At 40.6% G+C, this 23657-nt stretch overlaps 1 protein-coding gene across 1 annotated transcript; it reads left to right on the top strand.

Moving 5' to 3' along the window:
• Window positions 1–9153: 9153 nt before the first annotated feature.
• LOC115148375 (zinc finger protein 2 homolog) lies at window positions 9154–10134 on the top strand (the record flags this gene model as incomplete). Its single annotated transcript, XM_029690276.1, has 2 exons — window positions 9154–9641; window positions 9978–10134. Coding segments are annotated over 2 exons (645 nt in total), but the record flags the coding sequence as incomplete, so codon positions are not given.
• Window positions 10135–23657: the final 13523 nt, after the last annotated feature.

Raw genomic sequence — 23657 nt, 5'->3', positions numbered from 1 at the left:
ACACGGGAGAGAAGCCTTATAGCTGTGATCAATGTGGGAAGAGTTTTACTACATCTAGCCATCTGACTGTACACCAGAGAAGACACACAGGAGAGAAACCTTATAGCTGTGATCAATGTGGGAAGAGTTTTGTTTCATCTGGCCCTCTCGCTAAACACCAGAGAACACACACAGGAGAAAAACCTTATAGCTGTGATCAATGTGGGAAGAGTTTTGTTTCATCTGGCCCTCTCGCTAAACACCAGAGAACACACACAGGAGAGAAATCTCATAGCTGTGATCAATGTGATAAGAGATACTCTGATAAAAGATCTTTGATCAAACATCAGAAAATACATACATGAAGGAGTTGTTTCATGATATCAATGAATTAATGTCACAATGTAGAATGTTTTAACATTGTAGTAGGAGTATTTTAATGATGTCACAATGTAGAACCCTAAACGTTTGTCCCCTGTTCTATTGATTTCAACATGATATGGATATTAGCCTCAGGGGGAAAATCCAGGCTCTGAAATGGAAGAGTACTACTTATGTGATTTAACAAAAAGTGACTAACAAAAGAAAGAGTTGTGTTCCACTTACCACGTTGGTGACCCACTTGAATCAAAATGCAACACTTCAAAATGTAGATAGCTGTTTTCTACAAATTGTCCTCTAACCAGTGATGTACACATTATTCCCAGATTCTGTGTGGTTTTTGAACTGTTAGTTTTAACAGGACGTGCAACCTCATCTCCCTCCTCTCGCACAATTGATTTCAACATGATATCGATGAGTGATGACAAACAAGTGTTGCGTTCTGTTGTTAAGCGACCCCTAAATGTAAATGCATCACTGTTGCCCTGCTTTTATAATATCAGGGTTCATTCTCAGATGTGCCAACCCAAGTGTACTAGAGCATGACATTGGGGACTGGGCCCCGATCCAACAACATGCCTATCTATTGAACCCTGAAAAGAGAGAGAAGCTCCGCAGTAAGGTGGAAAGTTACTATGGATATTGCAGGAGTTTCCTCTTGAAATCAGACATGTCCGTGTTAAGGACAACTTGGTTGTTGATTGTCTCAAGGGTGGGCAGTCAAAAAGATTTGTGTTTTGCGTTTAGCCAGTGTGTTGCCATGGATCACAATTTATTTTGACTGCATGTTATTCCGTATTGGAGATGAGTTTTGTTTGGGCTTGTTCCAAGGGGAATAGAAGCTAGGAAGTTGTAGGAATTCGAGTTCTAGAAGCTAGTGAGTTTTTAGTAATACGAGAGTTCTAGATGCTAGTGGGGGAAAAAAAATGTTTTCTTGTTTTTACAGTTTACGGATAGCCAGGCGTACACTCCAACACTCAGACATAATTGAGAAACGATGCATTTATGTTTAGTGAGTCCTCCAGATCAGAGGCAGTAGGAATGACCAGGGATGTTCTCTGTTTAGTGAGTCCTCCAGATCAGAGGCAGTAGGGATTACCAGGGATGTTCTCTTGATAAGTGCTGAATTGGACCATTTTCCTGTCTTGATAAGCATTCAGAATGTAACGAGTACTTTTGGGTGTCAGGGAAAATGTATGGATTAAATAGTACATTATTTTCTTTTAGGAATGTAGTGAAGTAAAAGTTGTCAAAAATAGTAAAATAAAGTACAGATACCCCAAAACAACTACTTCAGTCGTACTTGAAAGTACTTTTACTGAAGTACTTTACACCACTGGTACTGTTACAGCTGCTCTCTCCTCCTCAATGTCATGAACTAGACCAGGTACTGTGTTACAGCTGCTCTCTCCTCCTCAATGTCATGAACTAGACCAGGTACTGTGTTACAGCTGCTCTCTCCTCCTCAATGTCATGAACTAGACCAGGTACTGTGTTACAGCTGCTCTCTCCTCCTCAATGTCATGAACTAGACCAGGTACTGTGTTACAGCTGCTCTCTCCTCCTCAATGTCATGAACTAGACCAGGTACTGTGTTACAGCTGCTCTCTCCTCCTCAATGTCATGAACTAGACCAGGTACTGTGTTACAGCTGCTCTCTCCTCCTCAATGTCATGAACTAGACCAGGTACTGTGTTACAGCTGCTCTCTCCTCCTCAATGTCATGAACTAGACCAGGTACTGTGTTACAGCTGCTCTCTCCTCCAAAGTGAAGAGGTCTGAATACTTAATGAATGCATTATAAACCGCTGGCAGAGTTTTCTACCATTGGCAGTTTTGTACACAGTCATGTGATACGTGGTATAGAAAAGTCCAATCTTAGGAGAGTACATGGGAGGCACTATACTGTGTGTCTGCAGGTGTCTATCTGGTCAAAACCACTGATACAGGTGCCCCTCCACCCTCTGGTGGGATGGATCATGTCTACAGAGAAACCTAGATTCAAATACTTAGATGTGTGTGTATTGGGTATATGTTGTGAAATTGTTAGATATTACTTGCTAGATATATCTGCACTGTCGGAGCTAGAAACACAAGCATTTCGCTACACCCACAATAACATCTGCTAAACACGTGTATGTGACCAATAAAATGTGATTTTGATTTGAAATAAATGTCCTATTTATCAAAGGTGCTTTTGGCTGGAGTCAAAATGACTCCAAAGGATTTTAATTAGTTAAAAGTCCATATTGATACAGAAACAATAAACCATGATTTAGATTTATTAAGAACAAGTTGATTGACAAAGTCATGAAAATTTGAAGACTGGAATAAACCACATTTTGGCTATGATAAAAGATATGCCTCTGGGGTCAAAATGATCCATGTCAGAAGTATGGTTCAATGAAAATATGTAGTGGGTGTAAAGTTTGTTTTAAAATCTCACTTAGTAAACACGAATCAATCAACACCTGCTTCTCTTTGAACGACTTAATATAATATAAAACCTTTTCTGAAATAAATGAAAAATAAACGTTTGGTTCCTCAACTGCGTTGCCCACTCCAGTCAGCAGATGGCGATGTGCGTCTTTTAGGTTCAGGCGATGCTGCCAGTGTGACGTATAATCTAGTGGACGGGACGCTCCTTCAACAACAACAGCTAGTCAGACACCTCGGTCGCTTTCTAGCAAACATAGCTACAACATTCACGTTCTTTACACTGTTTTGGTGTATATTAGTCGCTGTGTATTAAACACACTTCTGGTGTATGTACTTGTTGGCACATTTAATTATATATTTACGTTGTTTGTCAGCTAGCTGGTTTGCTAAGTTAGCTTAGAACTAGGTTAGTCGCTAATGCTAGCTAGCTAACATCCCCGACCATGAGTTCAATAATCTACTCTCCTCCTGATAAAGAAGAGGTCTGCTGGACGGAGAAGGAAGCTCTTGTGAAAGAGGAGGAGGAAGAGAAAGATGTTACAATACAAAAACAAGTAGAGGGTGAGGCTGTTACCGTGAAAGAAGAAGAGAAAGACGTTTCAGTGAAAGAAGAGGACGATGCGTTCAGAGTGAAAGAGGAGGAGGAAGTTAAAGTAAAAGAAGAGGAGGAAGCAGTTTATGGAGTGAAAGAGGAGGAGGGGGAGATGACTGTCACATTGGAGGAAGAAGAGGAGGTTGGAGATCTGTTTAACACCAGTAAGTACTGTCTCTGCAGTCGTTTAACCAATATGCAGTAAAGGGTTCTACACTTTAATGTTGTTCTGTAGGAATGGCTGAAGCTACACTGTAACATGTAGAACATCAAGAGTGGACCATCAACAAAACGTTAACAGTTGATCAAATGCATCCAATGACAATGCCTGAAATACTGTAGTCCTCAATATCTCCTATTAGATTAGCCCAATATGTTCTCTTAAAGGGGCAATCAGCAGTTGTTACATCCATTTTGGGACTTATACATTAATGATATGTACCCATTGTTTCTTGAAGAAATCACTTATAAATGCCTCATGAGCTTAGTTCAACTGTCGTACCCCATCAGATCCCAAAATATAACCTTTTTTTAACTCCAATGTTTGTCATGAAATATAAACAAACATTGTATATCCTCAAAGCATGGTTAAAACTAGAATGTTGATATCATGGATGGTTGTATTTCTCCAGCCCCATCCCTCAGCTTTTTACCGAAACGGACAGGGAGTACGCTTTGTTATTGTTTCTACTGCTGATTGCTGCCCCCGTTACTCCTCAAGGTCCAAGGACTGTATGTTATTTTCAGAGGTCAACTGGCTCTGGCAGTCAAAATAGTCAAATATTCCATCATCAAATCAAATGGATTTATATAGCCCTTCTTACATCTGCTGATATCTCAAAGTGCTGTACAGAAACCCAGCCTAAAACCCCAAACAGCAAGCAATGCAGGTGTAGAAGCACGGTGGCTAGGAAAAACTCCCTAGAAAGGCCAAAACCTAGGATGAAACCTAGAGAGGAACCAGGCTATGAGGGGTGGCCAGTCCTCTTCTGGCTGTGCCGGGTGGAGATTATAACAGAACATGGCCAAGATGTTGAAATGTTCATAAATGACCAGCATGGTCAAATAATAATTACAGTAGTTGTCAAGGGTGCAACAAGTCAGCCTCTCAAGAGTAAATGTCAGTTGGCTTTTCATAGCCAATCATTGAGAGTATCTCTACCGCTCCTGCTGTCTCTAGAGAGTTGAAAGCAGCAGGTCTGGGACAGGCAGCACGTTCGGTGAACAGGTCAGGGTTCCATAGCTGCAGGCAGAACAGTTGAAACTGGAGCAGCAGCACGGCCAGGTGGACTGGGGACAGCAAGGAGTCATCATGCCAGGTAGTCCTGAGGCATGGTCCTAGGGCTCAGGTCCTCCGAGAGAGAGAGAGAGAAAGAAAGAAAGAGAGAGAGAATTAGAGAGAGCATACCTAAATTCACACAGGACACTGGATAAGACAGGAGAAATACTCCAGATATAACAGACTGACCCTAGCCCCCCGACACATAAACTACTGCAGCATAAATACTGGAGGCTGAGACAGGGGGGTCAGGAGACACTGTGGCCCCATCCGACGATTCCCCCGGACAGGGCCAAACAGGCAGGATATAACCCTACCCACTTTGCCAATGCACAGCCCCCACACCACTAGAGGGATACCTTCAACCACCAACTTACCATCCTGAGACAAGGCCGAGTATAGCCCACAAAGATCTCCGCCACGGCACAACCCAAGGGGGGTGCCAACCCAGACAGGAAGACCTTGTCAGTGACTCAACCCACTCAAGTGACGCACCCCTCCTAGGGACGGCATGGAAGAACACCAGTAAGCCAGTGACTCAGGCCCTGTAATAGGGTTAGAGGCAGAGAATCCCAGTGGAGTGAGGGGAACCGACCAGGCAGAGACAGCAAGGGCGTTCGTTGCTCCAGAGCCTTTCCGTTCACCTTCACACTCCTGGGCCAGACTACACTCAATCATAGGACCTACTGAAGAGATGAGTCTTCAGTAAAGACTTAAAGGTTGAGACCGAGTCTGCGTCTCTCACATGGGTAGGCAGACCATTCCATAAAAATTGAGCTCTATAGGAGAAAGCCCTGCTTCCAGCTGTTTGCTTAGAAATTCTAGGGACAATTAGGAGGCCTGCGTCTTGTGACCGTAGCGTACGTGTAGGAATGTACGGCAGGACCAAATCGGAAAGATAGGTAGGAGCAAGCCCATGTAATGCTTTGTAGGTTAGCAGTAAAACCTTGAAATCAGCCCTTGCCTTAACAGGAAGCCAGTGTAGAGAGGCTAGCACTGGAGTAATATGATCAATTTTTTTGGTTCTAGTCAAGATTCTAGCAGCCGTATTTAGCACTAACTGAAGTTTATCTAAAAGTGAATCGATTCTCAATTGCGATTCAATCGATCACTGCCTGCACCTGCTCGCCCGTCCAGCATCACTACTCTGGACGGCTCTGACTTAGAATACATGGACAACTACAAATGCCTGGGTGTCTGGTTAGACTGTAAACTCTCCTTCCAGACTCACATTAAGCATCTCCAATCCAAAATTAAATAGAGAATCGGCTTCCTATATCGCAACAAAGCATCCTTCACTCATGCTGCCAAACATACCCTCGTAAAACCGACCATCCCACCGATCCTCGACTTCTGCGATGTCATCTATAAAATAGCCTCCAACACTCTACTCAACAAACTGGATGCAGTCTATCACAGTGCCATCCGTTTTGTCACCAAAGTCCCATATACCACCCACCATTGCTCTCGTTGGTTGCCCCTCGCTTAATACTCGTTGCCAAACCCACTGGCTACAGGTTATCTACAAGTCTCTGCTAGGTAAAGCCCCGCCTTATTTCAGCTCACTGGTCACCATAGCAGCACCCACTCGTAGCATGCGCTCCAGCAGGTATATCTCACTGGTCACCCCCAAAGCCAATTCCTCCTTTGGTCGTCTTTCCTTCCAGTTCTCTGCTGCCAATGACTTGAACGAACTGCAAAAATCTCTGAAGCTGGAGACTCATATCTCCCTCACTAGCTTTAAGCACCAGCTGTCAGAGCAGCTCACAGATCACTGCACCTGTACATAGCCCATCTGTAAACAGCCCATCTATCTACCTACCTCATCCCCATACTGTGTTTATTTATTTATCTTGCTCCTTTGCACCCCAGTATCTCTACTTGCACATTCATCTTCTGCACATCTACCATTCCAGCGTTTAATTGCTATATTGTAATTACTTCGCCACCATGGCCTATTTATTGCCTTAACTTACCTCATTTGCACTCACTGTATGTAGACTTTTGTTTTCTTTTGTTCTACTGTATTATTGACTGTATGTTTTGTTTACTCGAGGTGTAACTGTGTTGTTGTATGGGTCGAATTGCTATGCTTTATCTTGGCCAGGTCGCAGTTGCAAATGAGAACTTGTTCTCAACTAGCCTACCTGGTTAAATAAAGGTGAAATGAAAAAATAAAATTAAAAGAAATGATGGGTCCTACAGTAGGTCTATGTTATTGTTAGGTGAAGTTATGGGTCCTACAGTAGGTCTATGTTATTGTTAGGTGATGTTATGGGTCCTACAGTAGGTCTATGTTGTTAGGTGAAGTTATGTGTCCTACAGTAGGTCTATGTTATTGTTAGGTGAAGTTATGGGTCCTACAGTAGGTCTATGTTATTGTTAGGTGAAGTTATGGGTCCTACAGTAGGTCTATGTTGTTGTTAGGTGAAGTTATGGGTCCTACAGTAGGTCTATGTTATTGTTAGGTGAAGTTATGGGTCCTACAGTAGGTCTATGTTATTGTTAGGTGAAGTTATGGGCCAATTGGTTAAAAACTTTGTGTACAAACCCTTATTGTCAGGCTGATGGCAAAGCTAGCTAAAGAGCATTTTACTGGTTGAAGTGTTTAACTATAAATCAGTTGATATGCGACAATAACACAAACATATTAAGCAGGTTATTCAAGCGAGCCTTACAATTATAATCCAAAAGTAATGTGAAATGCACTTATAAGCAACCTGTAAATGGAGGCTATTTTTGCTGTCAGCCTATGAGAACTCCCCTGAGTTTTCCCCCACGGTGGTGAATTAGTGAATAGACACAGAGCTTAATGTGAGTTTCCTTGAGTACCACTCCTGATCTTGTCCTAATAGTGCGCTGTAATGTTATTGTTAGGTGAAGTTATGGGCCAATTGGTTAAAAACTTTGTGTACAAACCCTTATTGTCAGGCTGATGGCAAAGCTAGCTAAAGAGCATTTTACTGGTTGAAGTGTTTAACTATAAATCAGTTGATATGCGACAATAACACAAACATATTAAGCAGGTTATTCAAGCGAGCCTTACAATTATAATCCAAAAGTAATGTGAAATGCACTTATAAGCAACCTGTAAATGGAGGCTATTTTTGCTGTCAACCTATGAGAACTCCCCTGAGTTTTCCCCCACGGTGGTGAATTAGTGAATAGACACAGAGCTTAATGTGAGCTTCCTTGAGTAGCACTCCTGATAATGTGGTGTAATATTCCGAATACATTGTGAAAAACTAAAATCTTTGCTCACCATTTTTTGCTCCAGGCAGATATACTACATCCATAACTAGTGGTTCCTCATTACCAGATATACTACGTCCATAACTAGTGGTTTCCTCATTACCAGATATACTACATCCATAACTAGTGGTTTCCTCATTACCAGCTATACTACATCCATAACTAGTGGTGTCCTCATTACCAGATATACTACATCCATAACTAGTGGTTTCCTCATTACCATATATACTACATCCATAACTAGTGGTTTCCTCATTAGCAGATATACTACATCCATAACTAGTGGTTTCCTCATTAGCAGATATACTACATCCATAACTAGTGGTTTCGTCATTACCAGATATACTACATCCATAACTAGTGGTTTCCTCATTACCAGATATACTACATCCATAACTAGTGGTTTCCTCATTACCATATATACTACATCCATAACTAGTGGTTTCCTCATTAGCAGATATAATACATCCATAACTAGTGTTTTCCTCATTACCAAATATACTACATCCATAACTAGTGGTTTCCTCATTAGCAGATATAATACATCCATAACTAGTGGTTTCCTCATTACCAGATATACTACATCCATAACTAGTGTTTTCCTCATTACCATATGTACTACATCCATAACTAGTGGTTTCCTCATTAGCAGATATAATACATCCATAACTAGTGGTTTCCTCATTACCAGATATACTACATCCATAACTAGTGGTTTCCTCATTAGCATGGAGGAGTTTCTACAATCAAATTGTGTGCGCATCGCCCTTATAGTCGAAACACAGAAAGGGGCCTGTATTGGAGACCAAAAGTCGTCTGGCACACTGCTTAGAGTTTCAACAACATGAATAACTTATTTCTAGTTACCACTATTGTGAAAACAAGACAAAATATGATTGTTGCTTGTCTTAATGGTCAAATAACTTAAGACGTCAATTGTTGTACAACTTCATGGGTATGATCTGGGCATCACCTTTTACCTCAAATAAACAATGGATTTCTGCTGTTGTGGGCCTTTAACCATCTGTCTGACTTTGTCGTTCACACAGGAGAGAGGCGGGACAGTCGTGGATCCTCTGGGGAGCCTCAACAACCTCATGATGCTGACGAGGCAGAGAAGAGTCTTTCCAGATCAGAACACCTCAAGAAACACCAGCAGAGATCCACAGGGAAGAGAACTCACTGCTGCTCTGACTGTGGGAAGAGATTCACCTCCTCAGCAGGCATTAAAATTCATCAGAGAACACACACAGGAGAGAAATCTTTAAGCTGTACTCAATGTGGGAAGAGTTTTACTTCATCTAGCCATCTGACTCGACACCAGAGAAGACACACAGAAGAGAAACCTTATGGCTGTGATCAATGTGGGAAGAGTTTTGTTCGATCTGGCCATCTGACAGTGCACCAGAGAATACACACAGGAGAGAAACCATATAGCTGTGATCAATGTGGGAAGAGTTTTACTGACTCTAGTGGTCTGACTAAACACCAGAGAATACACACGGGCGATAAACCTTATAGCTGTGGGCAATGTGGGAAGAGTTTTGTTCAATCTTCAGATCTGACAGTGCACCAGAGAATACACACAGGAGAGAAACCTTATAGCTGTGGTCAATGTGGGAAAAGTTTTGCTTCATCTAGCATTCTGACTCTACACCAGAGAATACACACAGGAGAGAAACCTTATAGCTGTGGTCAATGTGGGAAGAGTTTTGTTCAATCTGGCCAGCTGAAGTTACACCAGATAACACACACAGGAAATAAACCTTATAGCTGTGATCAATGTGGAAAGAGTTTTGCTGCATCTAGCATTCTGACTCTACACCAGAGAATACACACAGGAGAGAAACCTTATAGCTGTGGTCAATGTGGGAAGAGTTTTGTTCAATCTGGCCAGCTGACTCGACACCAGAGAACACACACAGGAGAGAAATCTTATGGCTGTGATCAATGTGGGAAGACTTTTGTTAAATCTGGCCATCTGACATTGCACCAGAGAACACACACAGGAGAGAAATCCTATAGCTGTGATCAATGTGGGAAGAGTTTAACTACATCTAGCCATCTGACTCGACACCAGAGAATACACACAGGAGATAAACCTTATAGCTGTGGTCAATGTGGGAAGAGTTTTGTTCAATCTACAGATCTGACCGTGCACCAGAGAATACACACAGGAGAGAAACCCTACAGCTGTACTCAATGTGGGAAGAGTTTTGTTCAATCTGGCCAGCTGACATTGCACCAGAGAACACACACAGGAGAGAAACCTTATAGCTGTGATCAATGTGGAAAGAGTTTTGCTGCATCTAGCAATCTAACTCTACACCAGAGAACACACACAGGAGAGAAACCTCTTAGCTGTGACTAGAGATAATCTGATAAAAGTTCATACATGAACGAGTTGTTTCATGATATCAATGAATTAATGTCACAATGTAGAATGTTTTAACATTGTAGTAGCAGTATTTTAATGATGTCATAATGTAGAACACTTAACTTTTGTCCCCTGTTCTATTGATTTCAGCATGATATGGATATTAGCCTCAGGGGCAACATCCAGGCTCTGAAATGGAAGAGTACTATTTATGTGATTTAACAAAAAGTGACTAACAAAAACAGAGTTGTGTTACACTTACTACTTTGGCCAGCCACTTGAATCAAAATGCAACACTTCAAAATGTAGCTAGCTGTTTTCTACAAATTGTCCTGTAACCAGTGATGTACACATTATTCCCAGATTCTGTGTGTTTTTTGAGCTGTTACTTTTAACAGGACATGCAACCTCATCTCCCCTCTCCTGCAATTGATTTCAACATGATATCAATGAGTTATGACAAATAAGTGTTGTGTTCCTTTGTTTAGCGACGCCTTAATTTAAATTCATCACTCCAAAATGTAGCTGACTGTCTTCTGCAGGTTGTCCTCTAACCAGTGAAGTAAGAGATATCTCCCATTTCCATGTGTTTTTTTAGTTGTGTTAGTTTCAACAGCTCGTACAACCTGATTTCCCCCCTAATCGATATCAGTGATTTATTGCTACTTGTCAAAACAACAGCATTTTTGGTGCTTGTGCAATTTACAAGGTGCTTGTTTTAAAAAACGTATGTAATAAGATTATTGTGGCAGATGTTTGTGGCTCAGTTGGTATAGCATGGTGTTTGCAACACATGGTGTTTGCAACGCCAGGGTTGTGGGTTTGATTCCCACGGGGGCCAGTATGAAAAAAAATGAATGAAATGTATGCATTCACTACTGTAATAAGAGCGTCTGCTAAATGGATAAGAGCGTCTGGATAAGAGCGTCTGCTAAATGACTAAAATGTAATTTTAAAATGTAGATAGTCCATTTTATGTTTAGGTTTTCAATATATCACAAACTGTTTCTGCATATTGGTTATTGATTTACACAAGTTAAAACTGTGTTTTGACATTGGGGCTATCCCACCTAGCAAAATGTCATTGAAAAGACATTGAAAATATGACTATGCAATCAAATATTTCATATTTACATTTCATGTAACCAACTGACAATTCTTGGTACAATTATATTGACATTGTTGCCCTGCTTTTAGAATATCAGGGTTCATTCTCAGATGTGCCAACCCAAATGTACTAGAGCATGACATTGGGGACTGGACCCCGATCCAACAACATGCCTATCTAGTGAACCCTGAAAGAGAGAGAAGCTCTGCAGTGAGGTGGAAAGTTACTACGGATATTGCAGGAGTTTCCTCTTGAAATCAGACATGTCCGTGGTAAGGACAACTTGGTTGCTGATTGTCCCAAGGCTGGGCAGTCAAAAAGATTTGTGTTTTGCGTTTAGCCAGTGCTTTACCATGGATCACAATTTATTTTGACTGCATGTTTTTCCGTATTGGAGATGAGTTTTGTTTGGGCTCGTTCCAAGGGGACGAGAGTTCTAGAAGCTAGTGAGTTTTAGGAAGACGAGAGTTCTAGAAGCTAGTGGGGGAAAAATATAAGGTTCTAGAAATATGTTTTTTCTTGTTTTTAATTGTTGACAGCCAGTAGACACCATGTTTATATTGGTGAAGGTGAAGCATTGTAGTTGATTATAGTGTGAAATGGAAGTTGTTTTCTGTTGGTGGTGAGCAAACTTGTCCAACCAAAATATATGATATATTTGTTGTCTTAAAGGGGTAGGTGTTACAGGCTTTGGTTTTTCCATTTATGTTTTGAGGTTGGACTTTACCACGTGGGAAAGGGGGATACCTAGTCAGTTGTACAACTGAATGCATTCAACTGAAATGTGTCTTCGGTGCACTGATTGGTGTCACCTCGTTAGTCAGTATGTGTTACACCTGTGCTGGCTTGTCCATCTCATTAGTGGGAAGGTGTTTCACCTGAGCTGGTCCAGGTTCTATTTAAGAGTGTCTGGCCCAGTGCTCAAGTTGTCTTGATAGATGTGGAGCGTCAACTCCTTTAGTTGCTCCACTTCCTGTCTTTAAGTTTGGTGTGGGTTTTTCTTTTGTTTGCCTCTTCTTGAGCAGATTTAGTGGGTCTCATGGTGGGTGTCTTTTAGCTCCCAGTTGTTGTTACTAGTCAACTTTCAGTGGACACTGTGAGAGCAAAATTGCAAGATTATGATATTATACTTGTATTGCATCAAACGGTGGTTTTATGCAACAGAATAGAGGATTCTTATAACTATTGTGTCGGTGTGTTCTACTGAGGATGGGCCTCTGGGAGAAAACACTGACAGGAGATTTACAATGTCTTTTGGGTGATAAAATATAGAGACCGCATTCCAGAGCATGAGTTAATGTTTCTGTTCTGTGTGGTACCAGGGAGAGACGACCCCAGGGCCAGACCCTGGTCTCTACACAAAGAGTACTGTTTTTACAGCAGATACTGTCTGCTGAGAATTATAAGTATCTTTCATACAAATCTTAACCTTGTGACCCGTTCTATACATCTGTTGTTGGTCATGTAGGTTAAAAGGGGTGTATCTTGGCTGTAAAAGACCTTTGTACTTTTGTCTCGTGGCTCTCAACGAATCATCTAGGGGTGATTCATCTCTCAATGAGTCATCTGGGGGTGATTCGTCGACCAGCCATCATTATCGTAGGGCACTCAATTGATTCACCCTATATTTGTACGTTGTATTGACCTGCTCCCTTATAAGTGAATAAAGATTTAGTTTAAGAATAACTCTGACTTGTGTGATAAGTTTGTCTCCTCATTTGATATTAAAGAAATTAACAACCACATTTGGGGGATGTGAATCTTCACTTGGTGACTGCTCCTGACGACCTGGGTAAATGGTGCACCAGGGATCCCTCTAACTTGGGATCTCAGGGAGACCACATAGGGAGCAGAGCAGATGGACCCACCTTTGATCTGAGAGGCAGCGAGCCGAGTGGATACCACATCTTGAACGTAGTTTTAAAAAAAAGCGAGCGAAACACAAAAAGTGGAGTTTTTAGAAAAGCCCCGTAGGCTCTGAGTGTGTATTCCTGTGTGGAGGTGTAAACAGGGCCCAGTCAGTTATCTGTGTGAACTGGATGAAAACTAGAATCTGTGTTTACTAGTTAAGACCATTTATGATATAGTATAAGATAGTAAGGTGCACCTGTAATTGTTTTAAACCTGTACCCCATTTTAGAAGTATTGAAAGATGTAAATGTATGAGTTACATTATCCTAGGAACTAACCATGAGATAGAAATGTGAAAATATTCCTGCAGGTTAAAATATTGTTGAAAAACAACTAATTGATTAGGTATGTTTGGGAATAGCATTGTGTGACTGTGATATGGGAGTTGTGTGAATGTGGAAATGAGTCTTAATCTGTCGTCTGGATAGTAACATATAGAAATATGCTGAATCAGATGATTGTAATGTGGATAATAAGCGGGATGATATTTTAGAAAGCAGCGGAAGGTCTATAGTTCCTGGGAGGCTTGATTTTGCCGTGGTCTCTGGGAGGTTAGAGAACCGTTGAGGATCCCATGGTCATTGTCCGAGAAACAAAAGTTTATTTTTTCTGCTGGGAGTATGTTTGGAGAGCTGCTTCGTAGCTATGGAGAGTCCTTGAAAAAGCAAATGGAATGGTTGTCGTGACTACCTGATAATTTCTTACGTTTTATATGGATTCTGTGAATATATGAATATATGATGAATTATATGTGTGTATAATCGATTACTAGAGATTTGATAAAGTAATACTGGGAATATAATTAGATACAATTTAAACAACCCATATGTAGACGAACGTAGGTTTTGAGTTGGTATCTTATAAAGATGAGGTTTAAGCATTATTAAACAGTCTACAAAGTCTGGGCATTGTCCATTTTAGGTTAAGTTGCCCTAACGATGAAACTATAAAACGCTTATTGGATTTTCTCCATCCGGGTACTGCATTTGAAATAAACTGCCCTTAAGGTCTGGGGGGGTTCTTCCCAGTATGAGAGGAGTTGCTAGATTTATTGAATAAACCTTTTTCCTTAAAGTTAGAGTGAACCAAGGTGTCTGACTAGCTGTTGATGTTGAAGAAGCGTCCCGTCCACTAGATTATACGTCACAGTGGCAGAATCACCTGAAAGACGCACATCGCCATCTGCTGACTGGAGTTGCTATCGCAGTTGAGAAAATACTTTGACAAAAAGCTCAAAAGCGACTGCCCCTAAAAACCAACGACTCCCTTTGAAAACGGGCGATGTGGCATCAGAAACATTTATTGTAGTTTAAAAATGTACAACAAAGTGTAGCTAAACAGAATAACTTTGGTCATACCCACTCAGCATGTGACGTCCAAGGACGTTGAATTATGGGCGATATCAGGTCTGTCTGATGTGGCCGCTATTTCACCCCAAAATAATCATCCCAAATTGGGCTGTGTATAACTATGTAAATGTCTCTCGGACAAGGTGACTTTTATCAATATACACTCTAAAAAGTCAAGGTTCCTGGAGTATCCTGTAGGGGTTCTTCAAATTGAAACTGTGGGGGAACCCCTATAAGTTCTCCAAAGAACCCCTTATCATGGTTCCTCAAAGAACCTTTTGGGGTTCATTTTTTAAACTCCCTGTCCACCCTCCCTCCATTATAAAAACATATTTTAATAACAATAATATTGACGTTTCAAATAATTCTTAGTTTATTTAGTGGCACCACAAATGTGAATTAATATTTACAAAACAATTTACCAAACAAAACACATGACCAAATTGCAACATTTCTGCAGACATGTCAGACCATGATAAATAATACATTTACTTGTACGGTGCTTTTCATGACATTTAAAATATATAAAATAATGATGTACAATAAAAACATTAAAAATGAATCATAGGTCAACTAACAGCATTGTAGACTTGCTAAAGAAATGGATTTCCGCCAATGTGCAGTAAAGGAGTGAAGAGCGGTGAAATCTGTGTCAACAAAAGTAAGAAAAGATTAATACACATACAATTAATAAAGAACATAACAAATGTTCAGATGTAGTTTTATATAAGCATGCACACCTATGTTTATGAAGAAACAGATGATTGGTGCATAGGCATACCTTGTCATGGACATAAAGGCCACTCGGGTCCTCATTGAAGAGGTCGGGCAAGAGCAGAATCGCTGCTGTGATCTCCAGTCCTAGTAAAGTAAAGCAATGATCTTACTACACTTGCTAATTTTATTACAAAATACATTAGAGAAAAGGAAGGAATAAGAGCAAATCCCTCTTCTGTATTGTCCTTCAGGGACTGTCAAAATAGCAGGATGATGTCCTCCCCTCTGCCTCGCCTCTCTACCTCTGATAGTCCTTGAATTATCTTTTTGTCTATATCCATTCCATGGACTTAATTCATTTCTGAGAACATCTGAAAAGATCATTTGCACACATTTGTATGCTAATAGACTTCAGTTTGTATTGACTGCTATGTAGGTTAAAGATTAGTGGAATCTGTGTGGGTAGCTGGACAGGTAGGATGACTGACAGTGAGGGTGAACAGGTGGTCACGGGTCAGGTGACAGAGGAATGGATGAGACTGAGGCAGGAATTCCTTTAACCATAAAGTGGTATATTTACTGAGTAGTCTGTGCTGCATAACCTCTCTGGGGTATGTGGGACGATTTCGTCCCACCTACGTAACAGCTACTGAAATTCCAGTGGCGCGATTTTTGAATCGTTAGAAATACTATTACTTCAATTTCTCAAACATATGACTATTTTACAGCTATTTAAAGACAAGAATCTCGTTAATCTAACCCCACTGTCCGATTTCAAAAAGGCTTTACAACGAAAGCAAAACATTAGATTATGTCAGCAGAGTGCCCAGCCAGAAAAAATCAGACACCCATTTTTCAAGCTAGCATATCATGTCACATAAACCCAAACCACAGCTAAATGCAGCACTAACCTTTGATGATCTTCATCAGATGACACACCTAGGACATTGTGTTATACAATACATGCATGTCTGTTCAATCAAGTTCATATTTATATCAAAAAACAGCTTTTTGCATTAGCATGTGACGTTCAGAAAAAGCATAACCCCCGCAAACTTCCGGGGAATTTACTAACAGTTTGCTAAATTACTCACGATAAACGTTCACAAAAAGCATAACAATTATTTTAAGAATTATAGATACATTACTCCTCTATGCACTCGATATGTCCGATTTTAAAATAGCTTTTCGGATGAAGCACATTTTGCAATAATCTAAGTACATAGCCCGGCATTACAGGGCTAGCTATTTAGATACCCACCCAGGTCAGCCTCCACCAAAATCACATTTCCTATAAGAAAAATTTTCTTACCTTGCTTGTTCTTCATCAGAATACACTGCCAGGACTTCTACTTCAATAACAAATGTTGGTTTGGTCCCAAATAATCCATCGTTATATCCAAACAGCGACGTTTTGTTCGTGAGTTCTAGACACTATCAGAATGCTTCTTCACGGTCCCGCGCATGGCGCATTGGCGTGTCAAAAATGTCTAAATATTCCATTACCGTACTTCGAAGCATGTCAACCGCTGTTTAAAACCAATTTTTATGCCATTTAACTCGTAGATAAGTGATAATATTCCGACCGGGAGTATGCATTGAGCCTAAACAGCCGAATAAAATTTCTCCTCAGAAACGACTCGTGCACGCGCCTCATTCAAAGGTCCTCGGAGCAGCCACTTACAAAAGGTGATAATGTGTTTCAGCCTGAGGCTCCCTCGTAAACCTTCAGTTATTTCCCGGGCTCTGAGAGCCTATCGGAGCCCTGGGAATTGTCACGTTACAGCTAAGATCCTTACTTTTCAATAAAAAGATGCAAGACGCACGACTCCTTGTCAGACAGGGTACTTCCTGCTTGAAACCTTGTCAGGTTTTTGCCTGCCATAGGAGTTCTGTTATACTCACAGACACCATTCAAACAGTTTTAGAAAATTCAGAGTGTTTTCTATCCAAACCTGAACAATAATATGCATATTCTAGCTTCTGAGTTGGTGTAGGAGGCAGTTAAAAATGGGAACATATTTTTTCCAAAATTCTCAATACTGCCCCCTAGCCCAGACAGGATAACAAAGGAAACAGAATAACGTGTATCCAATCAAATCCATCATCACAAAGATCTAATCATAACAATCATTCATTGTTAACATCATTTAGGGAATTCAACAATTCAGTTCATTAATAAGTCAATAGGAATCATCGGTGAGTAATTTAGGCTCGTAACTATTTATCATAAATCATGAAAAAATACAAACAGTGATCGGTTATTCAATCTATAATCGCCATTAGTTGGATATCAGAGCCGATCAGTTCAACAAACAATAACTTTCTTATTTCACCCTTTCAAGTGTCTTCATATGTACACGGAATTTCATTACATATTAACTATACCAATTGCATAATTGTCCTATTATGATCCGTAGGGCTGGAATCATTGACCATTCACATTAGACAAAATGTTTGAAGCGTGCGCTCCAAGCCACGCGATAATAACTTCAAACAACAACTGATGGCCCACTCTCCCGATCGCAACAGATAGTTCAGATGAAAGTTCAGATGAAAGGTAACAGAGTCGGTGGATTCATGGACGCACAGAATTTCTGGATTAGACAGAGTGAAGGAAGAGAAAGCAGCGCGATCAGGCGATGGCGATTTCCTCCTTTTATGGAGTTGAGATCTGTCGGACATTTCCACCTGACCTACTTAAAGCGCCCCTGGCCCAGCTGAGTAAGTGGCTATGAATTAAAGGATTATTCCACCAACTCCATGGGCTTTTTCTACAGTAGGTTAAATGTACACTTCAAATGCAGCTGTCCTACAACATATCTGTACCTTCTTCTTGATCCCATGTTCTGTCCTAAAAGAATTTCAAAGGAAGATAAAATGTGTCAAAGAATAGTCTTACATGCATTAAAACATATATATATTAAATAAATATTGAAAGATAAATGGCATCGACATACAGTTGAATGCAAAATAGAAGAACATATTGGAGAAAGCACTAGCCAATACAGTACTGCCATACAGTAACAGTACTGCCATTCAGGCCTAATATCACATTTCAAGATATCTTTGTACACAAATTGTTCAATATTTTATCAGGCTGACTTGAAAGATTATACGCAACGTTTTGCTGCGTGGCAATACTGTGTTTGGATTCTGAAGGGCTTTTATACAAAAGAGGTAGTCTAGACACTGTATTAATACCATTATGCATTTGAATCCCATCTACAGCTACCATCTAAGATATTAATTTCCCTCCACAAGGGGGTGTACATGTAACGTTTCCAAATTGGGATAGTATTGTACATGTAAAGTCTCCAAAATGGGATAGTATTGTCCATGTAACGTTTCCAAAATGGGATAGTATTGTACATGTAAAGTCTCCAAAATGGGATAGTATTGTACATGTAACATTTCCAAAATGGGATAGTATTGTACATGTAACGTTTCCAAAATGGGATAGTATTGTATATGTAACGTTTCCAAAATGGGATAGTATTGTACATGTAACGTTTCCAAAATGGGATAATATTGTACATGTAACGTTTCCAAAATGGGATAGTATTGTCCATGTAACGTTATGCCCCCTTGTGAGTTAATAGTATTGCATGCTGTAGCAGGCTATATAAAGAGGAAGACCTCCATTGACGATTCAGTTCGTTGTAACATCTCGTCTGGACAGGTCACCGTCCTTAGATAGTTAGGTAGTTAGTTAATGAACTAGCTAACGTTAGCTTCGTTAACTATCACAAAAGCGAGAACTGCTCTAGATTGGAAACTTACGTTAATGAGTGTAAAGCCATGTTGGCTTTATGGAAACGATATACAATATATGGGAAAGAATATAGTTGAGGAAATAATCCAAACCTAGTTATGCCTAGTTAGGACATAACGTTAGCTAGCTGGCTAACGGTACTGTACTGTAGCTCATACAACGCCGACGGTCAGACCCGGCTTTCTAATATTTATGTTCATTAACTATAGTAACGTTATGGAAGATATTCACAGAAAACCAGAATTGTCTTCGATATTCATTATTAGTATGTTATATTATTATAATAAATTATTTCGAGACATATTCAGAGCCAAACATCAACCCAACTTAACCTTTTTAACTGTTGTCGCATCCAAACTTGTCACCATCGTTTTCAGTTGTAATTGCGAAGTTCCCGGAAGAAGTCCAGCAACAACGGAGGTTCCTCGATGAACCCACCTTCTAACAAGTTCTTTGAAGAACCTTTTGGGGCTGTTTTTCATTGACCAAGAACCCTACGGTTCTTAGGGGATCTGAGAACAACTCTAGTTGAACCCTTCATTTTTAGAGTGTAGTCGGCTCTATTTACTCTCAGATTCAAACATGATGAATAGTATCAACGTCAGCTGCTGCTGCTCCAATACAGTATGAGGTGAGACGTTGAACTGATGTTGAACCGGGCAGTCAGCTGCTGCTGCTCCAATACAGTATGAGATGAGACGGTGAACTGATGTTGAACCGGGCAGTCAGCTGCTGCTGCTCCAATACAGTATGAGGTGAGACGGTGAACTGATGTTGAACCGGGCAGTCAGCTGCTGCTGCTCCAATACAGTATGAGGTGAGACGGTGAACTGATGTTGAACCGGGCAGTCAGCTGCTGCTGCTCCAATACAGTATGAGGTGAGACGGTGAACTGATGTTGAACCGGGCAGTCAGCTGCTGCTGCTCCAATACAGTATGACGTGAGACGGTGAACTGATGTTGAACCGGGCAGTCAGCTGCTGCTGCTCCAATACAGTATGACGTGAGACGGTGAACTGATGCTGAACTGGGCAGTCAGCTGCTGCTCCAATACAGTATGAGATGAGACGGTGAACTGATGTTGAACTGGGCAGTCAGCTGCTGCTGCTCCAATACAGTATGAGGTGAGACGGTGAACTGATGTTGAACTGGGCAGTCAGCTGCTGCTGCTCCAATACAGTATGAGATGAGACGGTGAACTGATGTTGAATCATAATGATTAAGTTAATTAAAATTAAATAGTGAAACTGTTAAAAAGTAGTATATGGCATATTAAATATATTAGGCTATTATCATATAGAAACATCATGGAATATTGTACATCATATTAGCATCAACATACATTATTGTTTCATTCAATTTCACATAATAAGGATATTACATATTTTCAAGTACAGAAGTCAAAATTCATCACCTGCTACAGTGGGGGAAAAAAGTACTTGATCCCTGCTGGTTTTGTATGTTTTCCCACTGGCAAAGAAAGGATCAGTCTATAATTTTAATGGTAGGTTTATTTGAACAGTGAGAGACAGAATAACAACAAAAATATCCAGAAAACGCATGTCAAAAATGTTATAAATTGATTTTCATTTTAATGAGGGAAATAAGTATTTGGCCCCCTCTCAATCAGAAAGATTTCTGGCTCCCAGGTGTCTTTTATACAGGTAACAAGCTGAGATTAGGAGCACACTCTTAAAGGGAGTGCTCCTAACCGCAGCTTGTTACCTGTAAAAAAGACACCTGTTCACAGAAGCAATCAATCAATCAGATTCCAAACTCTCCACCATGGCCAAAACCAAAGAGCTGTCCAAGGATGTCAGGGACAAGATTGTAGACCTACACAAGGCTGGAATGGGCTACAAGACCATCGCCAAGCAGCTTGGTGAGAAGGTGACAACATTTGGTGCGATTATTCGCAAATGGAAGAAACCCAAAGAACTGTCAATATCCCTTGGCCTGGGGCTCCATGCAAGATCTCACCTCGTGGAGTTGCAATGATCATGAGAACTGTGAGGAATCAGCCCAGAACTACACGGGAGGATCTTGTCAATGATCTCAAGGCAGCTGGGACCATAGTCACCAAGAAAACAATTGGTAACACACTATGCCATGAAGGACTGAAATCCTGCTGCGCACACAAGGTCCCCCTGCTCAAGAATACATATACATGCCCGTCTGAAGTTTGCCAATGAACATCTGAATGACTCAGAGGACAACTGGTGAAAGTGTTGTGGTCAGATGAGACCAAAATGGAGCTCTTTGACATCAACTCAACTCGCTGTGTTTGGAGGAGGAGAAATGCTGCTTATGACCCCAAGAACACCATCTCCACCGTCAAACATGGAGGTGGAAACATTATGCTTTGGGGGTGTTTTTCTGCTAAGGGGACAGGACAACTTCACCGCATCAAAGGGACGATGGACGGGGCCATGTACCGTCAAATCTTGGGTGAAAACCTCCTTCCCTCAGCCAGGGCATTGAAAATGGGTTGTGGATGGGTATTCCAGCATGACAATGACCCAAAACACACGGCCAAGGTAACAAAGGAGTGGCTCAAGAAGAAGCACATTAAGGTTCTGGAGTGGCCTAGCCAGTCTCCAGACCTTAATCCCATAAAAAATCTGTGGAGGGAGCTGAAGGTTCGAGTTGCCAAACGTGAGCCTCGAAACCTTAACGACTTGGAGAAGATCTGCAAAGAGGAGTGGGACAAAATCTCTCCTGAGATGTGTGCAAACCTGGTGGCCAACTACAAGAATCGTCTGACATCTGTGATTGCGTTTTTTATTTTAATTTTTTTTTGTTATTCTGTCTCTCACTGTTCAAATAAACCTACCATTAAAATTATAGACTGATCATTTCTTTGTAAGTGGGCAAACACACAAAATCAGCAGAGGATCAAATACTTTTTTCCCCCACTGTATAAATGTGCGCAAATGATCTTTTCAGATCTTCTCAGAAATGAATCAAGTCCATGGAATGGATATAGACAAAGAGAATTCAAGGACTATCAGAGGTAGAGAGGCGAGGCAGGGGTGAGGACATCATCCTGCTATTTTGACAGTCCCTGAAGGACAAGACAGAAGAGGGATTTGCTCTTATTCCTTCCCTTTCTCTAATGTATTTTGTAATAAAATTAGCAAGTGTAGTAAGATCATTGCTTTACTTTACTAGGACTGGAGACCACAGCAGTGATTCTGCTCTTGCCCAACCTCTTCAATGAGGACCCGAGTGGCCTTTATGTCCGTGACAAGGTATGTCTTTACACCAATCATCTGTTTCTTCATAAACATAGGTGTGCATGCTTATATAAAACTACAGCTGAACATTTTTTATCTTCTTTGTTAATTGTATGTGTATTAATCTTTTCTTACTTTTGTTGACACAGATTTCACCGCTCTTCACTCCTTTACTGCACATCGTTGGAAATCCATTTCACGTTGAGGCCTTAAGGGCAGTTTTATTTCAAATGTAGTACCCGGATGGAGAAAATCCAATAAGCGTTTTATAGTTACATCGTTAGGGTAACTTAACCTAAAGTGGACACACTCCCATCAGTTTCTGAGACAATTGCCCAGACTTTGTACAGTTTAATAATGCTTAAACCTCATCTTTATCAAATGATCCATTAAAGATACCAACTCAAAACCTACGTTTGTCTACATGTGGGTTGTTTAAATTGTATCTAATTATATTCCCAGTATTACTTTATCAAATCTCTAGTAATCGATTATAGATCCAATTCATCACAATTTATCATATCATACATCCCCAAATGTGGTGGTTAATTTCTTTAATATCAAATGAGAGACAAACTTATCACACAAGTCAGAGTTAATCTTAAACTAAATCTTTATTCACTTATTAATAAGGGAGCAGGTCAATACAACACACACATAAAGTGAATCAATTGAGTGCTCAACGATACTGATGGCTGGTCGACGAATCACCCCCAGATGATTCGTTGAGAGCCACGAGATGTAAAGGCCTTTTACAGCCAAGATACACCCCTTTCATCCTACATGACGAACAACAGATGTATAGAACGGGTCACAAGGTTAAGATTTGTGTGAAAGATACTTATAATTCTCAGCAGACAGTATCTGCTGTAAAAACAGTACTCTTTGTGTAGAGACCAGGGTCTGGCCCTGGGGTCATCTCTCCCTGGTACCATATAGAACAGAAACATTAACTCATGCTCTGGAATGCAGTCACTTTAGGTTTCATCACCCAAAAGACATTGTAAATCTGTCAGTGTTTTCTCCCAGAGGCCCATCCTCAGTAGAACACACAGACACAATAGTTATAAGAACCCTCTATTCTGTTGCATAAAACCATTTGTTGCAATAAAAGTATTATAACATAATCTTGCTCTGTGTCCACTGAAAGTTGACTAGTAACAACAACTGGGACCTAAAAGACACCCACCATGAGACCCACTAAATCTGCCCAAGAAGAGAAAAACTAAAGAAAAACCCACAAAAAACTTAGACAGGAAGTA

This window comes from Salmo trutta, chromosome 15 (genome assembly GCF_901001165.1).
Source record: "Salmo trutta chromosome 15, fSalTru1.1, whole genome shotgun sequence".
Taxonomy (NCBI): Eukaryota; Metazoa; Chordata; class Actinopteri; order Salmoniformes; family Salmonidae; genus Salmo; species Salmo trutta.
Note: the sequence above shows the minus strand (reverse complement) of the source record. Positions and strands in the feature narration are given on the sequence as shown.